Below are 26,658 nucleotides of genomic sequence, written 5' to 3'. Positions count from 1 at the left end.
GCCCTTTGCTGACATTGTCATGCCTGCCCACAAATGGGTATTACCTGAAAAGCAAACACATTTTGGACCAGTGTGTCACCAAAAACAAAACTGGATCCTTGTACAGTATATGCCAGGAAAGTCTGAAGTGGAAAGAAAAGGGATGAGAATTAGGATAGGTGGGACACAGGAAGACGGGATATGACTCAGGTGTGACCACCTGTGAGCCATGTCCCAAAATTGGTCATGAAATGACAGACTCAGCCAATCAACTTCTCTTCAGTTACATTCTCACCTCACCCCTTCTTCTTCCTCTCTTTACCCGATTCTGTGTACTGCCTGAACCTTATTACTCTCTACCTAACTGGATTCCGTATTCTCACCGGAACCCCATTACTCTTTCTCTTTACCGACCAGATTCTGCCACAGCATCATTAAGGCATAGTCCCAAAGCCTCCTGCTTCCTCAAATCCACATTCTTTGAGGTTCCCGGTAAAGAAAACTCTGACATCCAATTCCCTGTACCTGGATCTGATCTCCCAGCCATTGAAATGCATTAAATCCAGGTTCAGTTCTGATGACCAAAATCCCAAAGACGAACTGAAGGCCCAGGCCCCAAAACACTGTCCTCCAGCTCACCTGAGACCAAAAAGAAAATATTCCATGCATGAGTTACAGACTTTGTTCAGCCATTGCCTAATTCAACCATGTCCTGGGAGTGGTGCTAAGGGAGTGTGTGAACAGTCTGGGGTAATGTAGCTGTGCTGGCTAGTTTTATGTTAACTTGACACAAACTAAAGTCATCTAAGGGGAAGGAACCTCAGTTGAGAAATACCCCCATGAGATTGGGCTGGTGACAAGACTATAGGGCATTGATGGAGACCTAGTGACTGATGGTGGACGGCCCAGTCCATTGTGAGGGGTGCTGGTGGTCCTGGGTTCTATAAGAAAGCACCCTGAGCAAGCCAGGTTGAGCAAGGCAGTCAGCAGCCCCCTCCACTGGATCTACATCAGCTCTTGCCTCCAGGATCCTTGCTCTGTTTGAGTTTCTGTTCTGACTTCCTTCGATGATGAACAGTGATGGAAAAGTATGAGACAAATAAAACCCCATTCTCCCAAAGGCTCTCAGCCATGGAGTTCCACCAGGAAAATGACACAGGGAACAGGGAGACTGGTACAAAAAAATATGGTGATATTGTGGAGATGCAAGTATGTCTGTACTAATTTTTAAATAAGCTACATTATAGCAATGACACATGCATGCAAATAACTTCTGCAAACATCATTCCTGTACAATGACATCTGATTCTCTGCCATGCTGTTTTCTTCCTTCCTTTTTTCTTTCTTTCTTTCTTTCTTTCTTTCTTTCTTTCTTTCTTTCTTTCTCTCTTCCTTCCTTCCTTTCTTTTTTTCCTTCTATTTGATTTTATATGTCTTTAATGCTGACTAGATTTCATATATACCACAATAACAATTAACAGTCCAAAGGTCTCTAAAAGCTTTCAAATTTGCATAAGAATAAACCTGTCAGAAGATTCCAAGAAAGGTTGCTTAGCTCTGTCTTTGCCATGTATACCTGACATGAGAACTTTGTAATTTTGACGTAGCCCTTGCTTGTGCTTCTATGCCCAACCTAAGTACCCCAAACTCACCGCACTGTGGTGTTTGGAGCAGGCAAAGAGGATGAGGATGAACATGCAGATGCCCGCAAAGGAGATCAGCTGCTCTGGCCTTTGAGCTGTGTCCAGAGCCAGCCAGAGAATAAGGCCGACAACAGCGGCTCCCATGAACACCCTGGAGGAGGGATGACGAAGCTCAGTCACCGACTCAGGCAATGAGCAACAGAGAACTCCCTTAGTCGGAGGCTCAGTGAGAGAACACAAGGGCTCATTCACTACACAGAGATGAACCTTGAGAATCCTCTGGCAGCTCCCTATCTTCTGCTCCCCAATTTACATGAATAAGTGTCTAATCAGAGACTACAAACCGCATAATGTCTCATTTCTCATACAGACATATCATTGAAATGTGATATGCAGACTCATCCATGAAGGTGCTTCCAGTGACCAATAAAATACTGAAAACAGAAGACAATATTGAGCTGGTCCCCTATGGACTGCTGCTCCTTTTTGACCACTCCAAATATTGGAATCAAATACATCATCTATGGACTTACGGCCTTTACTACATAGACTAGAGGCTGTGGATGTAGCTTAACAGAGAATTTGCCTAGAATGTACAAGACCCTATGTCTAATCCCTAGCCTACCAAAATGAATAAGGAGACAGTCATGGAGTGCAAACCTTAGGAAGGCAGGAGGAATGTGATTGCAAGACTGGGGATTGGAGAACTGCCTGAGCAGCTGAGAACACTTATACTTGTGGTGGACTCAGGTTCAATTTCCAGCACCAACATGGTGGCTCACCAACCACCTGTAACACAGGTCACAAGGGATCTGATCCGAGCTTCTGAACACACTAGGCACCAGCCATGTATGTGGCACACACACATACATGTAGACAAAACACTCATACACATAACATTGAAAATGAGTTCATCTATGCATGTGAGGAAGTTGTTCCTAGACTCTAAGAGTGTCTCTCGACCTGTGGGTCAAGACCCCTTTAGAGGTTTTATATCAGATATCATACAAAACAGATATTTACATTATGATAACACTAATGTTATTACAATGCATAACTGCCAACATTACAACTAGATAGCGATGAGCCATTTTCTGGTTGGAGGGTCACCACAGCATGGGGAAGTACACTAAAAGGTCACAGCATTAGGAAGGTTGAGAACCACTGCTCTAAGGGGCTGTAAAGATGAAATCACATAGAGGCGCTTGGGAGGACTGGAGGGAAAGGGGCTAACACAGGGCAGGGAGAGGCCACCTGGCTAATAGGTTGATGTAAGTGCGAGCATCTGCTCTGACCATTCCACTGAGGAGAAGCATGGCTTTTCTCACTTCTGTCATGGCCGCTTGGGATTTCAGACTGAACTTCCTCCCTGATACGGAGTCCCATCTGCACCAGCAATGCTGACCCAAGTCTATGAGAAACTGGAGTGGGGCTCAAAGGCCTGTTGCTCTGTGCTCTCTGCACTTGCCTTGGTATAAGGTGAGAGCCTGCCCACTCAGGAGCTGTCAAAAGGGAACATACTAAAGAGATGGCTTTGATGCTCAGCCACCTCTTGTCCAAGTAGAGGCTTCCCTAGGATGGGCAAGGCCATGGGCTCAATCCCAGCACTCCGTGAACTAAGTACATGTGTAATTCTGGTACTAAAGAGGTGGAGGCAGGAGGATCAGCAGTCCAAAGACATCCTTTGCTACATCCTTGATATGTATATAAATCCTTTATATGTAGATAAAGAGTTCTGGGACCAGCATGGGCAAGAGACCTTGTTTCATGACAAAGAAAAGAAAAAGAAAGGGAGGTAAAAGGAGACAAGAAGAAGGCTTTGACGTCATCAGTGAGTTAATCCACGGACACGTTCACAGTTAAAAGGATTGTTAGGAGGTGGAGAAAGCTCTAGGAGCTGAGACCCAACTGGTGGAAGTCAATCACAGGGCAACCCTTGAAGGTTACACCTTGTGCTGATCTCTGCCCTACTGACACCCTTGCCTCCTGGCCTCCATGATGTGAACAGCTTTACTTCACCTGCTCACTTCCCACCATAATAGTCTGCTCTATCACCAGCCAACATTGATGGGGCTAAGAGACCACAGCTAAACCTCTAAACCAGGGAGCCAGAAGAGCCTTTTCATTGTTCTTAGGGATTTAGTGAACAGCAACAAAGTTGGCACACTTACCTCTTAAGCCAAAGTCTCAGGCGGGTGTTTTTCAAGGGCTTCAAGCATCTTATTGACTTTTTAGCAAAGAATTTTTTCAGAAAGTGGCAAGCCAGGATGAAGATGACAAGGCAGGTGATGACAAACAAGGCCTGTGCCCTCCGGAAGTTCAGGATGCAAGCTGCCAGGAGGTAGGCAGCATACGCTGTGAAGAGAAGGCGAAGGGTGGGAGTCAGGAAGGCTGAGCTTCCACAGGGAAGGAGGCCATTCCTCTCTGCTCTGGGGAAGTCTCAACCCTTCCAGTTTAGCTGCTGTCCTAACTCTTGCTCTCTCCCTTAGATGTGGTCCACAGCCACTGTCAGACTCTTTGGAAATCAGGCTTTTTATCTTCTTCTTCTTCTTTTTTACCCCAGCTGTGTGGAAATGACAATGATCAAACTTTGTCTTGAGTAAAGCCGTGTAGGGAGGCTGGCTCTAGGAGGGAAAGCCACATGAAGCTTCCTCTGTGCCCCCGGATTCACCCAGAAGAATAACTTATGATCTCAGCATCCCTGCTGCACCTAATCAAAGCTCCGCACTCCACTGACAGCATACCATAAGCAAGGTTTTCTGTCTCTCAAAAATAATATCTAGCACTGATTTTAAGTACAACGCAGTAAATATGTTATGTATAAAGGCATCTTTCATAAATACTACAGACATGTGCTCTGAATCAAATCTAAGCACTAAAAACAAGGTGAACCAAAAAATTTTTTGTTAAAACTTTAAACCTGTCAAATAGTGTGCTTTTAAACTATAGTTTTTCTTTGGATTTTACTTATCCTTCTGGGTCTAAGACAATAAACTGTCTTCACCTACAGGCAGTTACGATCTGCACCTCACATAGCCTTTAGGTTAGTTTCTGAGTACTATTCATTTTCTCCCAGCAACAATCTTGACACAAGTTGACAACTGTAAAAATGCTCCTGTTTCCCCCCAATTCATGAATTCTCATGATCTCACCTAAACACAAGAGACCAAGCAGGATCTTTTTGAATAAAGCAGCATGTCTTTCGTAGAAACTTCTGGCCTTGGTGAAAGGCTGAAGAATCCTCCTGATGAGAAGACAAATTTAAATGTGAGCATTACTTCATCCTGTGTGCAAGACTTTGAATTTGATAGACCAGGCAAAGTTTATTCTTAGTTAATAAAGAAAATTAATCAGATGCAGATATTCGATAGTTCTCCAACAAGGTCCCCAAAGGCCAGCTCAAATTTTGTGCCTGCGCCCCAGGTCAGAAAGGCTGAGGCAGCCTGGAGGAGCTACGTCATTGGTGATTTACTACCACAGAAGCTGGTGGTGGTCTGTGTTTCCTAAGGACAGGCATTGCTTGGCTTCCATATTCTGCCTGTCCTTCTTAGAAGATATTCTATCACAGTACCCTAAAACCACACAAAGCTAGTACTTTGAGTAATTCTTCACACATTGGCAGGTAGGAGGGAAAACAGCACCAAGCTCAGTCTCTCGGTTGACAGGACTGAGAGAAGACATTCAGCAAGAACTACTCAAGATTGCTTTGTGTGGTATGTTTCATGTGTCTGGGCTCAAAGGACTCGCACATACTAACACCATTGACCCTCTAATGACCCTGGGGGTGGGTGCTGTTGCAATCTGAAAGCCAGGAAGCCAAGTAACTTTCCCAAGGTCACAGAGGTTATCAACAGAACTTGTCTCTGAGTAGCCTGGATTCTGTACTTAAACTCTCCATCACCATCCCAGCTGCACCTTACCTGACCCCATCATCTGCCTTTGCAACTCCTAAGGAGCACACTGGACCTATATGTGCAAATAGATCCGAATCCCACACTTTTGGAAACTCCAAAGAAAGTGAGCCCAGCTAGAAGTGACCTGTCTGAGACTGTGGTGCTAAGGTATTAGCTACAGATGGTACCAGCAGCTAAATGGTCTGGGGTCTTGGTCCACACAGTTTGGAGTCTATTGGTGCCCATCCTACCTATCTTGGGTTGAACCCATTGTAACCATAGGTCCTACACCCTTCCTTCTTCAGTTCCACCTCTCTCCCCTTAACTTCTGAATGAAGTCTGACCCTGGGTTGTCTCAGCAAGTTGTACATTCTCAGATACAGGGAAGTAAAAGAGAGAGGGAAACTATCCGTATCATGCTTGGATTGTCTAAGGCCCTCACCTCAGGAGGACGTTTGGGATCTACAGGCCCCTGCCACCATCTGTGCTTAGTGGACAAGTAGGGAGTCAGAAAGTTTACAGTGTCGGCACTTGACAGCAGTGAAACTCTTATAACACTGGAGGAGGTTGTTCTTGCCAACTGAATATCATTCACAAAGCACTCATTTTGACCCGTAAGTTCCAGCTTTTAACTTGCTCCTACAGGTCCTCTCTCCACCCTGCTTAGGTCCTGAGAGTTCAATCAGTGAGGACATACCACTGAACTCCAAACCCTTTGGCTTATCTAGTGGGTTTCCCCCATGGGACCTCACAAGACATCACAATACAGAAAGTTCCCATCTAAGCAGGGAGGGATTCTGGTCTGAGCACACTACCAGGTTCTCTTGCACTACACCCTTCTGGTCTAGGGTTAGATTGTGCTCCCTGATTCATGGAGCTAGGATCACAGGCAAGTGTAAGCCACTGGGTGTGCCTTCTAGGTACTGAATGTGGGACCTCTGAAAGAGCAGTGCATGTACTTAATTAACCACTGAGCCAACTCCCCAGCACTCTTTTTGTTTCTCCCTTAATTCTCTCTTTAAGTTAGTTTTGGGCTTTATTATATTATTTTCATATGCCTGTCATTATACTTTAATTGCACATAGTAGTCTCTTTATGAGTAAATTCTCTCTACTTTAAATATGCTACCTATCTCCTAATTCACAAGGTGAAGCTGACTTGAAACTATATCCAATTAAGTACCTATTGGGCAAAGCCACTGCAAAAAAGAAAGGAATATACATGAGCCTAAGAGTCATTAGAAAGCACAGGCTTAGGGTTTCACCTCTTCACCACAAACCACCATTTCCTGGAAAGGTCAATGAGTACTCAGAAATTACCAAAATGTTTGCAAAACTCATGAACAATGGAATTCTAGAATACCAGGTTAGAACTGAGTATTAAAAAGAAAACGATGGAGCAGCTCTCTGCTCCCAAACCCTGTGGGAGAGAGACCTCACCGCCTGATCAGGTGGGCACTCCTGAGGCTGCAGAGCGGAGGAGACCACCAACACTGCCCACCCCTGCCCACATCCCTAGCCCAAGAGGCAACTGTATAAGGCCTCTGGGTTCCCGTAGGGGAGGGCCCAGGAGCGGCAGGACCCCTGCGCCTGAGACACCGCCGGAACCTGAAGGAAACAGACGGGATAAACAGTTCTCTGCACCCAAATCCCGTGGGAGGGAGAGCTGAACCTTCAGAGAGGCAGACACGCCTGGGAAACCAGAAGAGACTGCACTCTGTGCACATCCAGACACCAGAGGAAAACACCAAACGTCATCTGGAACCCTGGTGCACAGAGGCTCCCGGAAAGAGCGGCGCAGATCTTCCCAGTTGCTGCCGCCGCGGAGAGGACTTAGGCAGTACCCCACGAGCAAACTTGAGCCTTGGAACCACAGGTAGGACCAACTTTTCCCCTGCAAGAAACCTGCCTGGTGAACTCAAGACACAGGCCCACAGGAACAGCTGAAGACCTGTAGAGAGGAAAAACTACACGCCCGAAAGCAGAACACTCTGTCCCCATAACTGGCTGAAAGAAAACAAGAAAACAGTTCTACAGCACTCCTGACACACAGGCTTATAGGACAGTCTAGCCACTGTCAGAAATAGCAGAACAAAGTAACACTAGAGATAATCTGATGGTGAGAGGCAAGCGCAGGAACCCAAGCAACAGGAACCAAGACTACATGGCATCATCGGAGCCCAATTCTCCCACCAAAGCAAACACGGAATATCCAAACACACCAGAAAAGCAAGATCTAGTTTCAAAATCATATTTGATCATGATGCTGGAGGACTTCAAGAAAGACATAAAGAACTCCCTTAGAGAACAAGTAGAAGCCTACAGAGAGGAATCGCAAAAATCCCTGAAAGAATTCCAGGAAAACACAATCAAACAGTTGAAGGTATTAAAAATGGAAATAGAAGCAATCAAGAAAGAATACATGGAAACAACCCTGGACATAGAAAATCAAAAGAAAAGACAAGGAGCTGTAGATACAAGCTTCACCAACAGAATACAAGAGATGGAAGAGAGAATCTCAGGAGCAGAAGATTCCATAGAAATCATTGGCTCAACTGTCAAAGATAATGTAAAGCAGAAAAAGCTACTGGTCCAAAACATACAGGAAATCCAGGACTCAATGAGAAGATCAAACCTAAGGATAATAGGGATAGAAGAGAGTGAAGACTCCCAGCTCAAAGGACCAGTAAATATCTTCAACAAAATCATAGAAGAAAACTTCCCTAACCTAAAAAAAGAGATACCCATATGCATACAAGAAGCCTACAGAACTCCAAATAGATTGGACCAGAAAAGAAACACCTCCCGTCACATAATAGTCAAAACACCAAATGCACAAAATAAAGAAAGAATATTAAAAGCAGTAAGGGGAAAAGGTCAAGTAACATATAAAGGCAGACCTATCAGAATCACACCAGACTTTTCGCCAGAAACTATGAAGGCCAGAAGATCCTGGACAGATGTCATACAGACCCTAAGAGAACACAAATGCCAGCCCAGGTTACTGTATCCTGCAAAACTCTCAATTCACATAGATGGAGAAACCAAGATATTCCATGACAAAACCAAATTTACACAATATCTTTCTACAAATCCAGCACTACAAAGGATAATAAAGGGTAAAGCCCAACATAAGGAGGCAAGCTGTACCCTAGAAGAAGCAAGAAACTAATCATCTTGGCAACAAAACAAAGAGAAGAAAAGCACACAAACATAACCTCACATCCAAATATGAATATAACAGGAAGCAATAATCACTATTCCTTAATATCTCTCAACATCAATGGCCTCAACTCCCCAATAAAAAGACATAGATTAACAAACTGGATACGCAATGAGGACCCTGCATTCTGCTGCCTACAGGAAACACACCTCAGAGACAAAGACAGACACTACCACAGAGTGAAAGGCTGGAAAACAACTTTCCAAGCAAATGGTCAGAAGAAGCAAGCTGGAGTAGCCATTCTAATATCAAATAAAATCAATTTCAACCAAAAGTCATCAAAAAAGATAAGGAAGGACACTTCATATTCATCAAAGGAAAAATCCACCAAGATGAACTCTCAATCCTCATCTTCGGTTGGTTTATATACAAGTGTGCAATTTCTAGGCTTGAAAGTAAAATGATGCTATCTGGTGCTGGATAGAGGAGCCTTATTTTTTATTATGGCAGCTTGCTATTTTTGTAACATGGTGATTTGGTTGAACACAATAAAGTACAGTAGTAACTGGAAAAAAAAAGAAAACGATGATGGACTATACATCCAAAATAAAAAGAGGAAGAACTCAACCTTTTAAACTAATCAAGCAGTCATAGAAGCACATACACAAGTGTCCGAGAGCTCTGTATCTTGCCTGGTCCAGCATCTTGCCAACAGTAGTAAGCCCTTTACCCTACATAATGGTACAGTTTGAGGCTTAGTATCTGTGCTATAGCTAGACACTGAATTGAGAGGTTTAGCTCTTAGGTGAGTGAACACTGACACTTTTTGCCTCTACCTCCACACATTTCTATGGAAGCCTCTGGTATTGACTAAAGACAACCTTCCTGCAGGCTTACTGGCTCCACCCACACATGATAGGTGGAAGTCAAATGGGTGAGCATGGTCAGAAGCTCTAGCTAAGCATGACTTTGGTGGTCACCACATCCAGCAGCAAACCAGCAGCAAAGGTGTCCATGAGTTCTCTTAGTCAAACTATCTGCCAGGTGTAGAAACTCTCCTAACTCAGGGACACAGAGCCCTGCATAACTGCTGGGATCTGGGGCTCTTCATTTAACTCTTAATTCGTTCAGGTCAAGCTGTGGAAAACGTGAGGCAGCTTTCAGACAATTCAGTGTCTGTGAATGCAGACAGTGCAGCCCTGGCTGAAGAAAGCCGGTTTATTACACTGGCTTGAAGAAAGAAATAAAAGCAGGAACTGAAGAAGTCAATTCAGAATCACCTGATGGTGTGAGAAAACAGTGAGGATTGCCCAGCACAGGTGTCTAGGAACTTTCACTAGAACAAAGGTCTTATATTACACCCAGTTAAATACCAATTAGACATGCTACTACAAAGCAAGAGGGGATATACTCTGGTACTGTAAAAAATAAGTCACAGGAAAGAGATGTTGTTGTTGTCACAAACCCACCGTCTGAAGTATCAGTTTCCATAGCCAAAGTTATGTACACAACTGTGTGGTGCTAAATATTATTTGGGTGTTTCTAACCCACCTTAGATCATTTAGTTCCCAAATAAAAGAAACATCCATTCATGTTTATAATAAGCCTTAAATCACTAGAGCTGAGCTCTATGCTATTTTGTCTACTTCCCTGTCAATGGCCTCGAGATATCACTTGCCATGTTCTCCCTGGGCTGCTCCTGCTCCAACTGCCTGGCCCTCATGGCCATGTGCCCACAGCACACCATGACACCTTCCTTCTTCCTCCTCCTTCTTGCTCTTCAAGAGGCCTCCTGAGGGAAGATGGACCATGAGCATATGGCCAAGAGAAACAACCGGTAACAAGATACATATGACTGAGATATTACTTAAAATAACTCCAAAGCCTACCCAATCTAGGCTTACAGATGGAAAATAAAATACCTGAATTGTGTGTCTTTAATACATGCTAGCTAGACTGAGTAATTCTTTTTACACAACTGGTTCTGAACTTAAGAACTGAATGATATTGTTGCATAGGAAACAGAAATTTACAAAGTCATCCAAAGGAGAATGCCAACTGAGTCTCAAACACAAACAGAGGCGAATAACCAGTGTGTAAAACCAAGAAAAAACTGAGCCAGTGTAAAGTCTATCAGGGAAGGCCAGCATGTTTAATTCAGAGGTGATAGCTATAAGGAACTGGAGAAGCTGGAGATAACAAGTTCTAAAGGTTCTGAGTCCAAATTCAGTGACACAAGACCTAAACCAATGAGACAAGACCTAAACCAGAACATAGTCACTACTGAGTCTTAGTAGATGTGTTGTCTGGGAGAGGACTTTCTGTCCCAAAATACCCACATCCTTGCTTGATACAGTCCTCACAGAAGATAGCAAATGCCTGATCTTTACCATGCTATGGAAAAGAAGCAAGACCAAAAGTCTTTAAAAAACAAGGTGCTGAGCTGGAGAGATGGTTCAGTGGTTAAGAGCACTGACTGCTCTTCCAGAGGTCCTGAGTTCAAGTCCCAGCAATCACATGGCGTCTCACAACCATCTATAATGAGATCTGAGGCCCTCTTCTGATGTGTCTGAAGACAGCTACAGTGTATTCATATAATAAATAAACAAATCTTTTAAAAAAACAAACAAACAAAGTACCAGGCAAGCTAGGTGTGGTGAGTCACTGCTGTATGCCCAGCTGAGCCCATAAGATTTTTGAGGCAAGCCTGGGTGACAGAATAAGAGTGCCTCAATAGATAGGTAGGTAGGTAGATAGATAGATAGATAGATAGATAGATAGATAGATAGATAGATAGATAGATAGAAGGGTTGGTGGGTGGATGGGAGAATGGGTGGATGGATGGATGGATGGGTGGATGGATGGATGGATGGATGGATGGATGGATGGATGGATGGATGGATAAATAGATAGACAGACAGATAGATGTTGAGGTAAAATGGGCACCACCTGTTTCTGTAAAATTAAAAAAGTGCTCTCTTTTAATCTGCACTAAATCCAACACTGTAGTGCCCCATGACATTTGTTTGATATTTTCATATCAGTCAGTAAAGTGTCTCACCCGCAGATAGCTACTCTCTGAGCCTGGCAACAATCTCTCTCTACGTGGCTAGTACCCAAAGCAGGTTGCCACCAAGCCAGACATACACATCTCAATTCTGTGGCAGCCCAGTGTCTACAGCTGCCACACACTCTCTTGAATTAAATTAAATCATCACACGAAAGAACACACAACACAATAACCTCTGATCCAATCCATAAGATATAATTGCTCACTTAAATAAGATGTCATTTGCTCATCTAGACATACAAAGCCCTGTATACATCCATCCCTTAAGAATAATCATAACAACCTGTAGATGTGCAGAGAGGAATCTTAACATCGTGTTCTCTCGACTGCTTTTCTACCATTCCAGTCTCCTCCTCCTCCTCCTCCATAAAACTTTTCTCCTGCCTGTCCTTCCTTCTCAACGACAGGCCTGGTTCTATCTTGTACTTGCCTTCACCTGCATAATGACATCATCCTACAGATAGATAGATAGACAGATGATAGACTGATATATTATACATAGATAAATAGATAGATAGGTGATAGATAAATAAAACAGATACATAGACAGATAGATAGATAGATAGATAGATAGATAGATAGACAGACAGATAGATAGATAGACACATACATAAATACACACATACGTACATATATACACAGATATATAGATACAAAAATAAGTAGACGGATAAGCAGACATGAAGAATCTATACAGTGGGGTTTCCAACCTACCCTCATCTTCTTCTTCCATAACTCCTCTCTCTTCAAGTTGCATTTGTTCTGACAGAGAGTGGAGATTTCCAAGGGAAGATGTTCTATCTCATGACTATGCTCCGTGCACATCTCAGGCTGGGCCCTTGTGTTTATTTCTTTTGCAAGGAAAATTATAGGTGCTATTTGAATAACCAAGGAACAAAATATGAGGGTATAAGTCCTGCACCTACCACAATGGATGACAGGTAAGTCGTGTTCAGAAGGAAAGGAGAGTAAGCCTGGGTGGGAAGTCTGAAGCGCTACTAGAATTTCAAGAGTTCAAGCGCTGGAGGACCATCACTCCTGCTGTGTGTGATGGTGGCGGTCTCAGAGCAGCACATTAGTGTGCCAATTGGTAATCATCCTTGGTAGGTGAGCAAAAATATCTATAACATTCTTGTCTAAATTATGCTTAAAGAGGAAAAATAACTTGGGGGAATGAAAGAGCATCTTACGATACTTCCCAGATTATTCTCACACTCAATAAGAACAGAACTCATCTTCCTGTATCTGCCTTCAAGGTCCAGAGAAGACAGGTGTGTACAGCATGAACTTCCACTCATGTATTTAACAGCAAGAATATAATCCCAGCCCTCAGGAGTTTGAGGCAAGAGAATATCTGTAAATCCAAGGACACCCTAGCTTATACAGTGAATACCAAGCCAGCAGTAACTACATAGTAACACTCTATCACAAAGCAAACAGAAGAAAGAAAAAGAAGAGAGGGAAAAAAGAGCCAAAACCAAACAAGCAAACCAAAACAAACAAACCAGGACATTCCTGGGCAGAGTTCTGCTATGGCTCCAAGCAAACTTCCATGGAATTTACATTATTGACTGTTAAACTGCTAACCAAAGGATGAAATGTTGTAATTACAAAAATCGACTGTAATTACAAAGTCGACTGTTCATCTAGATAATTATACATAGTAGTGCTCAGTAAATGTTAGCCATATACTGTCATTACCACTGCTGTTGCTATTCTTTTCTGAATGTCATCCTGGCAGGCACTGATGGGCTTGTCTATGTCAAGGCCTTACACTAAGTTAATTCTATAAAATATACACACGTTCACATGGTAACATGCAGTGACCCTGGTCCTGCCTGTGAGTTAAGCAATCTGAGAATGAGTCGCTTCAATCTGTTCCCAGTCACCTTTCTTCCCTGCCCTCCCATCCCCCAGGGTTTTGTTGCTTACTCAGTTGAACTCTAGAACACCCTTACCTCCAGAGAGAGGAATGCCCCAAGCCATCCTTCAGGCTATGTCCCTGTGTCACTTCCTCCAATGTTTTGCCTTGCTCAAGGTTTCTGACTTCCTAGAAGCACAGGTAAAGGTGAGATCAGCCGTGCAGCCAGGGAATCCAGAGCCTGGGAAAGCAGCCACACAGCAGCCACCATACTGAAATACCATGAGCTCCAGGCCTGGGTTCTCCATGCCATTCTCCGATGTGTCCTGGGAAACGGATTTTCTTCCCTCTGACTTCACCATCTTTTGTTATCCTCTGCTGAAAAACAAACTCAGGCCTAAGGCTAGCTCATTTGTCACTCAGTCATGTGGGGAAAAGGAGACGTTTTAAGGTCAGGTCCTCTCAGAAAACAAACCAAACCTCTCTAAAGAGTCTGATGCTTCCATTAAGAATAAGAACCGGAGAGATTGGGAACAGAATAATATAATAAATAACAAAAGGTAGAATTTGATTTCTTGCTGCAAATGATTTTGGAGAAAAAAAAAAGGCAATTCGGCAGGCAAGAAGTAAAGGGTAGGGAGGAACTGGAAGGAATCCATGGGCCTCCCAGGGCCCCAAGACCTGGGTTAAAATATAACCCATTTAGTCCCTGAAATCAAGGGTCACATACCAATGTTCTTTATCTGTTTCCTAACAGGCCCCACTGAGCTATGCTGAAAGGAACAAGAGGGAAGAGAATATCTGAGGAAGCCCTGGGTGTCCAGTATTGCTGGGGGAAAAACAGGAGAGAACAGTAGACTGCTTTAGGTAGGGTTCTCTAAGGAACAGACCTGATAGAGTGTGTATGAAGAGAGGACTTCCAAGAATGACTTACAATGTGCTAGGTGGGGCCGCACAACCTAGTCAGACAATGCCTAGAACCTGGGAGCTGCTCAGGTTACAAAGCCAGATGCCTCAGACTTCCAAATCTGGCGCCTTGAAGACTCCGGGAGAGCTGCTGATCTTCAGAACACACTGGATCCTGGAGAAACTGGAGTCTGATGTCAGTGGGGATGGACAGCTGCAGCAGGGATTGGTACTCTCACAAGCAGGAAGTGGAGGTTTCCCTTCAGCAAGACTTCTGTGCAGGGAACAGAACAGTTTCACCACAAGACTTCCTTTTATGTAGGTGGTTACCATTGAAAAGTGCCACCCACTCTAGGGGAGGGGCTTCTTGAAAACGTGTTTCTTAGTTGAGCTTAACATATACTTATCTCATTACCAGTGAAAATACACCATTTTTCCCAAAGAATAACTGGCAAGCTCCCTGGAGGAATGCAGTCTTTAGTGTCTTATAGCTTAACTGTGACAATATAAATTTAAGAACATTTAATTACTGATATCATCTCAGTCATTACTAGCTAAAAGAACAGAAAAGGAAAGAAAACACAGATATTTGCTTAATATATGCATCTCTTTAGTCAAGCATATTCTGAACAAAATTGGGACAGAAATACTCATTGCAATAATAATCCTCATTTCTATAACAGATCTTGTAGCCTTAGCTGGAGTTATAACTATCTTCTATACCCGTTCCCTAGTCCCTCCACCCTCAGCAAGCACCTCAGGCTCTCTTGGTCCTTTACCTGGAGGAGTGATCGATGCCTTTACTCTTGAAGGGTCTCAGTTAAGTATCATCCTACCTGGGTTGAGCGGTGTAGTTTCCCATTGGCTTTAATCACAATGCAGATCCCTTGCGTTTGATATGCTCTTGCTTACCTCTATTGTGGGAAAACGTCCATTTTCCCTTTGGTCTGGGTCAACCACTCCTCCTAACTATTTTGCTTCCAGAGTGGCTACAGAGTAGTCTTAGCTTCCAGATCAGTGGAATGTCTCCTGTGTCTTCTCGCTAAAGCAACCCCACTTCTGGAATAAAGACAAAGAGCATAAACGTGTGGGAACACAAAACACAAGTTTGGCTACTGGCTCACTGCAGATGCTGATGAGGTACCCTTTCCATTTCCACATCTCCATGCTGGACCTGAGTAATGGAAGAAACCATATATTGGGCACTGATTGGAGCATATCACACCTTCTGGAGAACCTCGACATTCCAACCTACTGCCAATTGGCTGGCTATATAACTGCATCTTTTCAAGGTGGAACTGAAGATTAGTTCTTATTAGCATATATCAATTACATATAAAGGATGGAGTTCATTTTAATATTCTCATATGTGAACATAATGTACTTTGATCCTATTCAGCCCCATTATCCTATTCTGTCTCCTCCACTCCCACTAATACTCCTTCTCTTCCAAACTAGCCACTCCTCTGCTTCCACGTCTCAATTTTATTGTAACAACCCAGTGGATTTCATTAGGGTTTCTTGACAGGGCCATGAGCACCTTGTCAATGGCTATACCTGAAAAAGAGGTGTCTCCTTCCCCTATCAACCACTACCTGATAAAGATAAATCCTCAGGAAGCGGTAGGACTCCACTAAATAGATTATCAACAGCACAGGATACTGATAAGTTTTTCTAAGTAATCATAACTGTAGTGAGTCCAGGAGTGCAGCAATTATACCATGCCCAGAAGTCATCACCATATCAACATCACCAACTCCCTTCCTCAAACTCATAGATTCTTCCCCTCCTTCTTTCTGTGATACTCAGAAGTCTTATATGTGACTGAATAGCTATCTCATTTATTGCTGGACAATCAGTGGTCATTTGCTCTGAGTACATTGACCAGTTGCCTCTCTTCACACACCACTGAACACTGCAGAAGCTACTATCTTATGAACATAAACAGTTATATTACAGCGCAACTTAATGGGAACATCATGTCCATTTAGCAAAGCAACAGCAGTACTTCCCCATTGGGAAATATAACCTCCCTAACCACAGGCTATGAATTCCTTCCTGGTGGTGGACATAAAATGTAACCAGATAGCAGTTGGGTATCCCCTACCACTGATGTAGTAGTGGGCTTATCTTATCTAGCCTGTCAGTACTGTTGCACACAGGGTCCACAGCTAAGTAAGAGTGTTGGTAACAATTCTCTCCAACAGCCTATGTAACACCTTCTAGCTTCTTAAGTGATCACCAGCAAGGAAGAGTTTTCCAGACAAGTTGTAGCTTGATTTTCTATGTCTTGGTGATCAAGAAGTGGGGCATCTTCAGCAATCTGATTTTACTATCTAGTCCTGGTGAGCAAATAATAGCAGATGCCTGTCTTGCCCCCCCCCCCTTCCATGAGACTCCCTGATCAGCAATCCATAGGGAGGTATCATCCCTGACACAGGCTTTTGCTAAGTAACCCATGACTCAGGGTTATTTAACAGATTTTTCTACCTACATAAAATAAGTCTATTTAAACTATTAATTAAATTTTGTTCCTCTATCAAGACTCATGTTTCTTTGTGGTGTTTTCATGCACCCTTTGTTTGGGTTGACTCCTTTCCTCTGTGTCTCGGTCACACCTCCTCATACCTCTTCACTCCCAGCATTCCCCTTTCCACTTTCATATCACGGGCATTCTACTTCCACTAAAGATTCTATTTCCCCCTTCAGCATGTGATCCTTTCTAGTTTCCTGGGATCTACACAGTTACTTTCACATAAATGTACATATCTAAAGGTTAGAAGACAGGATCCACCTTGAGGGAGACCTGAGTTCCAGTTACCTCAGTATAGTTTCTCCTCCTATTCATTTTTGGCACAGTAACTGTGTCTTTACAAAGCGATTTACTCAAGTCAGCTACTTCAAGATGATGGAGAACATGGCGGTTTGAGTGAGAAATGTTCCGAGTGGTCAACAGTTGGTAGTGCTATTTGAGGAGACTATGGAATGTTTAGCCTTGCTGAAGGAAGGACATCTCGAGGCGTGGTGTTTCAGGGCTTACAGGCTCACCCACCTTCCTGTTTCTCTCTGCTCCCTGTGTGTGACTGAGACGTAAGCTCCAGTTCCCTGCTCCTGCTGCCACACCTGTCTGATGCCATGCTGACCCTGCCATTATGGATGTAGATATCTGGAAGCTTAAGGAAAAATAAACTTTCTTTAAGTTACTTTTGGTCATGGTATTTTTTCACAGCGATGGAAATGTTACTAATACCACCATCATCATACTTCTTTACATATATATGTTTCTTTGGTCAGAAACAATATGTGGAATACTATAGAAGCACTTATTAATCCAAAAATGGTACTTTATCTGAATCATTGCCTTCAGAAAAGGAAAATCCATGGCCAGAAGAAGTATCTCTTCTGGTAAGAACAAATCACTGATATTTTTACTATAGAAGTAAACTGATGCAGTCCACCTGTCACCTAGTTTTGGCTCGTCATGCTGCAGAATGGTGTGACATCAGGAACACAGCGTTCATCTCTGTTGTTGCCAGATTTAACACTGAGCAGAAACTGTACCAGGTCAGTCATGGTGAAAAGGAGTACACGCTGCTAAACCCATGTATACCATCCATCTGTGCCACCATTACAAGTATGTTCATGTGTCCATGAGACAATAATGAGGAAGGAATAAGAGGTGAATTAGTACTCACAGAACAGTCAACCTAAACTTGGTTATTAAAATCCTCTGCTGATGTTAGGTTTGGTGAGCAATTGTGAGAGACACAAATATCTTCATATTTGGGGTAGTCTGTCCACATACTCTTTCCCTAAAGGTCTTTCACTCCAATTTTCCAATCATATGTCCAAGTCTCTGACTATCCAGCCAAGTCATTACCTACAGCAGTATGTAAACATCAGTATAGAATACCACATCTGATCATTTTTATTCCAAGCAAATTATAAGATCATGACCATGTGTACTCCCCAAAGTGCTTGCCCACTGTGAAAATTCCCTTCCCTAGTGTCCTTCATATCTGTTCCAGAATGGTATAGTGAAGCTACAGATATCCACTTTTGGGTGGACCCTGCACATCAATCAGAACCATCTGTAAAGTAGGCCGTTGTCTTCTGTTTCTTGGTCAATCAATCATAGAGCACATCCAACAGGCCAAAGGTACACCCTCCTTTGGGGACAGAAGGCATTAACAGTAATACACAGGCTTTGGTCAACTTCTTCATGTAATGTCATTGTTCCCCAAGAACCAGCTTAGATCCATTCATATGTATATAATATATTGCTGCTCTTGATGTGCAAGGATACAGTTTGGTGTGTTGGGTAGCACCCAGCTCATGATTGATAGTTCATATCACATGAAAATTGTGTAGATCACTGTCAAGTGCTCAGTTTCCACTAATGAAGTCATGCTAGCAAGTCAAGAACTGTTCCTCAAAGGCAGAACAGCAGATTACAGTAGGGCTTTTTGCCAAAATTCCAAAAGCCTCCAGTGGGATTCACCTTCAGGGACCTTCCAAAGACTTCAGATAGTATCACTATTTGTCACTGATACCTCAAGTAATATCAGGTCGGCTAGTCATCCAGCACAATTGTACTAGCAGCCTGCACAGTAATCTGCACCTGTGAGAAAGGGTCTCTTATTCCAAGAAACTATCCAGAATAAGGAGCCTGTTAAGATACTTGAAATCTGTGCTGGAATAACACAACCAAGTAAAGAACAGACTGCCTCCAAATCCAAATACAGCCAACAAGCAGCAGGCTTATTTCTAGGTGGTGGAAAGGACCAAATACAACATCTTACCATTTAGCTTAAAAGAAATGCCTCTACCTGCCCCACACCACTGGGCTCCAAGAAACTCCACCGATGTAGAAGATCCTTGCATTTTGTCCACGTTCTTTCCCATCATGTGATGAGAACAAGTCCAAAGTGATGTCTTCTCCCTATTCTGTTGGTCCAATAGAAGTAATGTCCTCAATAAAATAGACTAATGTGATCACTGTGGAAGATTCTAGCGATCAAGATTATTGCAAACTAGGTTAGGACACTGGGGTGGAGAATTAGTGAGCTCTTAAAGTAAAAAGTGTCAAGGAAATAAAAGCACTTGCCAGGTCCATGTTTTCATACCAGGTGCCAGGAGGTATGCTAGTCTACTGAGAGAAAGAAGCCATGTCTGGTACAGCAGTGGCAATTGGAGTCACTGCTTAATTACGTTTGTGATAGACAACTGTCATTCTCTAAGATCCCTGTGTCTTTTGCACAGGCCAGTAGGAGATGAGGTGGGAGCCATTGCTCTGCATCTTTCAATTCCTTGATGATGGAACAAACTTCTGTAATCCTCTGGGCCTTGCACACCAGTTTTGACTCAGCATTTTCCCTGACAGGGGCAGCTCTATTCACTTGCATTTGGCCTTGCCAACCAGAGGTCAGGTTACCAATGTGGGGAATCCGCTAACACTTAAATGTATCTATCCCAATTATGCATTCTGGGACTGGAAAATAACAATAGCATAAATATAGGGAGACTCTGGACTCAGTGTGAGTCACACTTTGGCTAAAACTCTATCAATGGCCTGACTCCCATAAGCCTCTTCTTTGACTCTGAGCAAAATGCAGTTTGCCATCTTCTGAAAGCAATGTCAATTCAGAGCAGTGTCTCCTGGACCAGAGGAAGTTTGATCACCTCCTTTACTTCAATGTGACTTTACCCACATAAAAATTCTACTTTCCTGAGGGAAAGAGAAAAAGAAACACGGAAAATTTCTGACATTGTAGTAGGTTCTGTTCAAGGAGACCTGTCCTCCCATTGATCTGAGGGGATCTATGTCTGTAACTGACTCCAGATTGCAAATGAGTTGAGGGGACCTTGACTCTCTATTACAGTAATTCAATGTAACTTTCCTTTCCATTCTCTGAAGTTCCTTTGCTTATAGTGATCAAGCAAAAAAGAAGTTGACACAGTGACTACTGTACTTTTGGGGACACCATGATTATTAGGGAGTTCTTAAGTTTGTGTGAGTCAAGCCATTACTGTGCTGTTTGAGGAAGTACTTTCAAACTTGGATAACTGCCACAGGGACCTTGTTTCTCCCTGATCAGTTGAGATGGGAGATTGTGTCAGATGCAATTGACATAAAATTAATCATAAAATTGACTTTGGGAACAATGAACCAAGGACTGCCCATTGGACTTAGATTACACAGCCCGTCCCCCAACAAACAGGATAAAGAATTAACCACAATCTGGAAGTAAAAGTCACTAAAGGATGTGTATGGCCTGGTTCCCAAAAAGGTCACAGATGTCAGATCCCCCCTGCAACTGGAATTATAAATGGTTGTGAGCTGTAGTGTGAGAGCTGGGAAAAGAACTTGGGTCCTCTGGAAGACAGCCAGCGCTCTTGGCCATTGAACAGTCAGTCTCTCCAGTACCCTTCTTTCTTATACCTGGGATGCTATTGGAAAAAGCTGTCAACATTAACAATGGGTCATCCCTCTTCAAATAATCTGGTCAAGAAAGTTCCTCACAGGTGTGCCTAGCTTCTTGCATCAAAAAAATAAAGTTGATTTCATATCCAGTCAAGTTGACAACCAAGATTAACCATCAGAAGTCTGCCCCTTGACAACTTGATACCCACTCACCTGTCTTTCTGTCACGCTTAATTCCCAAATAAAAACAGTAACTAAATCATGAATCTGCCTAGCATGATGTAACTGTCCCACATTAAAGCCATAAGCATATTTTTTTTCTTCCACAATAGGTGGCAAACTTGCTTAGGAAACATTTAGTTTCTTAGTGTCCCATAACCTGAATATGATAATACATATTTACAACACTTAACGACTTATATTATCTCAATGTTAGAATAAATGGTAAAAAAAGTGGGGGTGCTGGAGAGATGGCTCAGTGAGTAAGCATTTCCTGCTCTGGAAGAGGACAAGAGTTCGATCTCAAGCATCAACATCCATTGGCTAACAATCACCTGTAACCCCAGCTCCAGGAGATCTTAGTTAGGGTTTTACTGCTGTGAACAGACACCATGATCAAGGCAAGTCTTAAAAAGGACAACATTTAATTGAGGCTGAATTAAAGACTCAGAGGTCCAGTCCATTATCATCAAGGTGGGAAACTGGCAGCATCTAGGCAGACATGGTGCTGGCAGAGCTGCCTACATCTTCAACTGAAGGCTGTTAGTGGAAGACGCACTTCCAGGCAGCTAAGATATTGGTCTTAAGACCATGAAAACAGAGACACCTACTCCAACAAGGGCACACTTCCTCTTTTTTATTTATTTTTTCTCTATCTTTATTAAATTGGGTATTTCTTATTTACATTTCAATTGGTATTACTTTTCCCAGTTTCCAGGCAAACATCCCCCTAACCACTCCAGCTCCCTTTCTATATGGATGTTCCCCTCCCCATCCTCCCCCCATTACCACCCTCCCCCAACAATGCCGTTCACTGGGGGTTCAGTCTTGGCAGGACCAAGGGCACCCTTTCACTGGTGCCCTTACTAGGCTATTCATTGCTACCTATGAGGTCAGAGTCCAGGGTCAGTCCATGTATAGTCTTTAGGTAGTGGCTTAGTCCCTGGAAGCTCTGGTTGGTTGGCACTGTTGTTTATATGAGGTCTCAAGCCCCTTCAAGCTCTTTCAGTCCTTTCTAAGATTCCTTCAATGTGGGTCCCGTTCTCAGTTCAGTGGTTTAATGCTGGCATTCGCCTATGTATTTGCTGTATTCTGGCTGTGTCTCTCAGGAGAGATCAACATCCGGCCTGTCGGCCTGCACTTCTTTGCTTCATCCATCATATCTAGTTTGGTTGCTGTATATGCATGGGCCACATGTGAGGCAGGATCTGAGTGGGTGTTCCTTCTGCCTCTGTTCTAAACATTGCTGAACCCCATTTTTTAATAGTGTTATTTGTCTCCCTGCAGTCTAACTTCATGAGTTCTTTGTATATTTTGGATATAAGCCTTCTATGAGTTGTAGGACTGGTAAAGATCTTTTCCCAATCTGTTGGTTGCCACTTTGTCCTAACAACAGTGTCCTTTGCCTTACAGAAGCTTTGTAGTTTTGTGAGATCCCATTTGTCGATTCTTGATCTTAGAGCATAAGGCATTGGTGTTTTGTTCAGGAAATTTTCTCCAGTGCCCATGTGTTCGAGATGCTTCCCCACTTTTTCTTCTATTAGTTAGAGTGTATCTGGTTTGATGTAGATGTCCTTGATCCACTTTGACTTGAGCTTTGTACATGATGATAAGAATGGATCGATCTGCATTCTTCTACATGCTGACCTCCAGTTGAACCGGCACCATTTGATGAAAATGCTATCTTTTTTCCATTGGATGGCTTTGGCTCTTTTGTCAAAACTCAAGTGACCATAGGTTTGTGGGTTCATTTCTGGGTCTTCAATTGTATTCCATTGGTCTATCTGTCTGTCTCTGTACCAATATCATACAGTTTTTATCACTATTGCTCTGTAATACTGCTTGAGTTCAGGAATAGTGATTCCCCCTGAAGTCCTTTTATTGTTGAGGATAGTTTTAGCTATCCTAGGATTTTTCTTATTCCAGATGAACTTACAAATTGTTATGTCTAACTCTCTGAAGAATTGGATTGGTATTTTGATGGGGATTGCATTGAATCTGTAGATGGCTTTTGGTAAAATGGCCATTTTTACTATATTAAGCCTGCCAATACATGAGCATGGGAGATCTTTCCATCTTGTGAGATCTTCTTGAATTTCTTTCTTCAGAGGCTTAAAGTTCTTATCATACAGATCGTTCACTTGCTTGGTTAAAGTCACACCGAGGTATTTTATATTATTTGGGACTATTATGAAGGGTGTTGTTTCCCTAATTTCTTTCTCGGCTTGTTTCTCTTTTGTGTAAAGAAAGGCTACTGATTTATTTGAGTTAATTTTATACCCAGCCACTTTGCTGAAGTTGTTTATCAGGTTTAGTAGTTCTCTGGTGGAACTTTTGGGATCACTTAAATATACTATCATATCATCTGCAAATAGTGATATTTTGACATCTTCCTTTCCAATCTGTATTCCCTTGATCGCCTTTTGTTTTCTGATTGCTCTAGGTAGAACTAGCAAAACTATATTGAATAAGTAGGGAGAGAGTGGGCAGCCTTGTCTAGTCCCTGATTTTAGTGGGATTACTTCAAGTTTCTCTCCATTTATTGAATGTTAGCAACTGGTTTGCTGTATATGGCTTTTACTATGTTTAGGTATAGGCCTTGAATTCCTATTCTTTAGAGTACTTTTTTCATGAAGGGGTATTGAATTTTATCAAATGCTTTCTCAGTATCTAATGAAATTATCTCTTTCAGTTTGTTTATATAATGGATTATGTTGATGGTTTTCCATATATTAAACCATCCCTGCATACCTGGGATGAAGCCTACTTGATCATGGTGGATGATTGTTTTGATGTGCTCTTGGATTCGGTTTGCCAGAATTTTATTGAGTATTTTTGCATCGATATTCATAAGGGAAATTGGTCTGAAGTTCTCTTTCTTTGTTGGGTCTTTGTGTATAAGAGTAATTGTGGCTTCATAGAAGGAATTCGGTAACATTCCGTCTCTTTCAATTTTGTGGAATAGTTTGGATAGTATTGGTATGAGGTCTTCTATGAAGGTCTGATAGAATTCTGCACTGAATCTATCTGGACCTGGGCTCTTTTTGGTTGGGAGATGTTTAATGACTGCTTCTATTTCTTTAGGAGTTATGGGGTTGTTTAAATGGTTTATCTGTTCCTGATTTAACTTCGGGACCTGGTATCTGTCCAGGAAATTGTCCATTTCCTGCAGATTTTCAAGTTTTGTTGAATATAGGCTATTGTAGTAGGATCTTATTTTTTTTAATTTCCTCTGGCTCTGTTGTTATGTCTCCCTTTTCATTTCTGCTTTTGTTAATTTGGACACACACTCTCTGTATCCTCTGGTTAGTCTATCTATCTTGTTGATTTTCTCAAAGAACCAACTTTTGGTTCTGATGATTCTTTCTATGGTCCTTTTTGTTTCTACTTGGTTGATCTCAGCTCTGAGTTTGATTATTTCCTGCCTTCTACTCCTCCTGGGTGTATTTGCTTCTTTTTGTTCTAGAGCTTTTAGGTGTGCTGTCAAGCTGGTGACATATGCTCTCTCCTGTTTCTTTCTGCAGGCACTCAGAGCTATGAGTTTTCCTCTTAGCACAGCTTTCATTGTGTCCCATAAGTTTGGGTATGTTGTACCTTCATTTTCCTTAAATTCTAAGAAGTCTTTAATTTTCTTTCTTTATTTCTTCCTAGACCCAGTTATCATTGAGTAGAGCATTGTTCAACTTCCACGTATATGTGGGCATTCTTCCCTTATTGCTATTGAAGACCAGCTTTAGACCGTGGTGGTCTGATAGGACGCATGGGATTATTTCTATCTTTCTGTATCTGTTGAGGCCTGTCTTTTGACCATTATATGGTCAATTTTGGAGAAAGTACCATGAGGTGGTGAGAAGAAGGTATATCCTTTTGTTTTAGGATAGAATGTTCTATAAATATCTGTTAAGTCCATTTGGTTCGTGACTTCTCTTAGTCTGTCTATGTCTCTGTTTAATTACTGTTTCTATGATCTGTCCATTGATGAGTGTGGGGTGTTGAAATCTCCTACTATTATTGTTTGAGGTGCAATGTGTGCTTTGAGCTTTAGTAAGGCTTATTTTATGTATGTAGGTGAAGGACACACTTCCTAATAGTGCCATTCCCTGGGCCAAACATATACAAACTCTCACATCCAATGTGTACTTTTGGCTTCTTCGTCAAAAAGCAGGCATCTGTTGCTGCAGTTCATTGACAGTTATTGATCATAGGAAAAAATATAAAGAGTAAGAAAAAGTCAGGAGGATATATAGAGAGAAACACAGGAAGTAGAAGGGAGGGACATTCAGTTTGTGGGGTTTTAAGAACGCATGTAGAAGGAGAACTGGATTTTTGGTATGTGGCCTCAGGAGGAACGTCAGTTAGGTGCTTTCTCTGCCTCTCTGGGCTAGCAGACTTTCATCTGACTCCCAGTCATTATTGGTAAAATTGAACAATTGAGATTTAAATCAACAGATTTTAATTGAGATTTAAAAGAACAGCCTGTAGTTGTGTGGACTTATATTCAGGATTTCAATTCTATTCCATTGGGTATTATATCTGGTTTTATATTAATACCATGCTATTTTTATTAACCATAGCTTTATAGTACAGCTAAAAATGAAGAGTGGTGGTACCTTGAGCAATTCTTATATTATTCAAGAATATTTTAGCTATCTTGGGGTTTTGGTGTTTCTATGAAAAACTATTTTCAATTATTTCAATGAATTTGTTAGACTTTTATGGGAAATGCATTGGATCTGAGATTACTCTAAATATCAAGAAAACAACGCACCTTAAAAATGGGACATAAAGGCCTGGAGAAAAGACTCAGAGGTTAAGAGCCGTGGCTGCTCTTACAGAAGACACAGGTTCTGATCCCACATCCACATTTAGGCTCACAGTCATCTCTAACTCCAATTTCAGGAGATCTAATGCCCCTATCTGGCATTCACAAGCACTGCATGCAAGTGATACACAGATATACATGCATGATGAATTTTCCACACACATTTAAAAAAATTTTGTTTTCTTCCATACATGGATGGTAGCTTTTATACTTTAGATGTGTGTATCTCATTTGGAATACCCACAGAGGTTAATTATCTAGTAACGTATCATGGAAAGGGGAATCCTCCGAGGAAAGTTAAATAGAATGTAATGCTATAAAAAGATAAAGGAAAAATAATAAGTGATTAAATGGAGTATAGGATGGGAGGGCAGTGTAAAGAGGGGATATGGGAATAAGTAACTGTCTTTGTTAGGGTTTTACTGCTGTGAACAGACACCATGACCAAGGTAATTCTGATAAGGACAACATTTAATTGGGGATGATTTACAAATTCAGTTCAATATCATCAAGGCAAGAGCATGACAATATCTAGGCATAGTTCAGGCAGAGCTGAGAGTTCTACATTTTCATCTGAAGACTGCTAGCGGAATACTGGCTTCTGGGCAGCTAGGATGAGGGTTTTAAGGCCATACCTCTAAATAGTGCCACTGCCTGGGCCAAGCATATGCAAACTATG

At 42.2% G+C, this 26,658-nt stretch overlaps 1 protein-coding gene across 2 annotated transcripts in view; it reads right to left on the bottom strand.

Moving 5' to 3' along the window:
• Nucleotides 1-14,812, bottom strand: part of LOC120101643 (sodium/nucleoside cotransporter 2-like) — a 29,529-nt gene extending 14,717 nt beyond the window's left edge. Inside the window, exons 1-8 of one of the 2 annotated variants that reach the window (XM_039106537.2) lie at nucleotides 14,543-14,812; nucleotides 13,890-13,986; nucleotides 13,706-13,797; nucleotides 4,775-4,866; nucleotides 3,794-3,977; nucleotides 1,632-1,773; nucleotides 505-618; nucleotides 45-122 (exon numbers count right to left, since the gene is read on the bottom strand). In XM_039106537.2, the coding sequence (XP_038962465.1) occupies nucleotides 45-122; nucleotides 505-618; nucleotides 1,632-1,773; nucleotides 3,794-3,977; nucleotides 4,775-4,866; nucleotides 13,706-13,797; nucleotides 13,890-13,970 (783 nt within the window). In that variant the 5' untranslated portion in view covers nucleotides 13,971-13,986; nucleotides 14,543-14,812. The remainder of the gene's footprint in view (nucleotides 1-44; nucleotides 123-504; nucleotides 619-1,631; nucleotides 1,774-3,793; nucleotides 3,978-4,774; nucleotides 4,867-13,705; nucleotides 13,798-13,889; nucleotides 13,987-14,542) is intronic. The other variant, XM_039106538.2, reaches the window with a different exon arrangement.
• Between the last annotated feature and the right edge of the window lie 11,846 nt (nucleotides 14,813-26,658).

Source organism: Rattus norvegicus, chromosome 3 (assembly GCF_036323735.1).
Source record: "Rattus norvegicus strain BN/NHsdMcwi chromosome 3, GRCr8, whole genome shotgun sequence".
NCBI classification, from domain to species: domain Eukaryota; kingdom Metazoa; phylum Chordata; class Mammalia; order Rodentia; family Muridae; genus Rattus; species Rattus norvegicus.
This window is presented reverse-complemented; position numbering and strand designations above follow the sequence as displayed.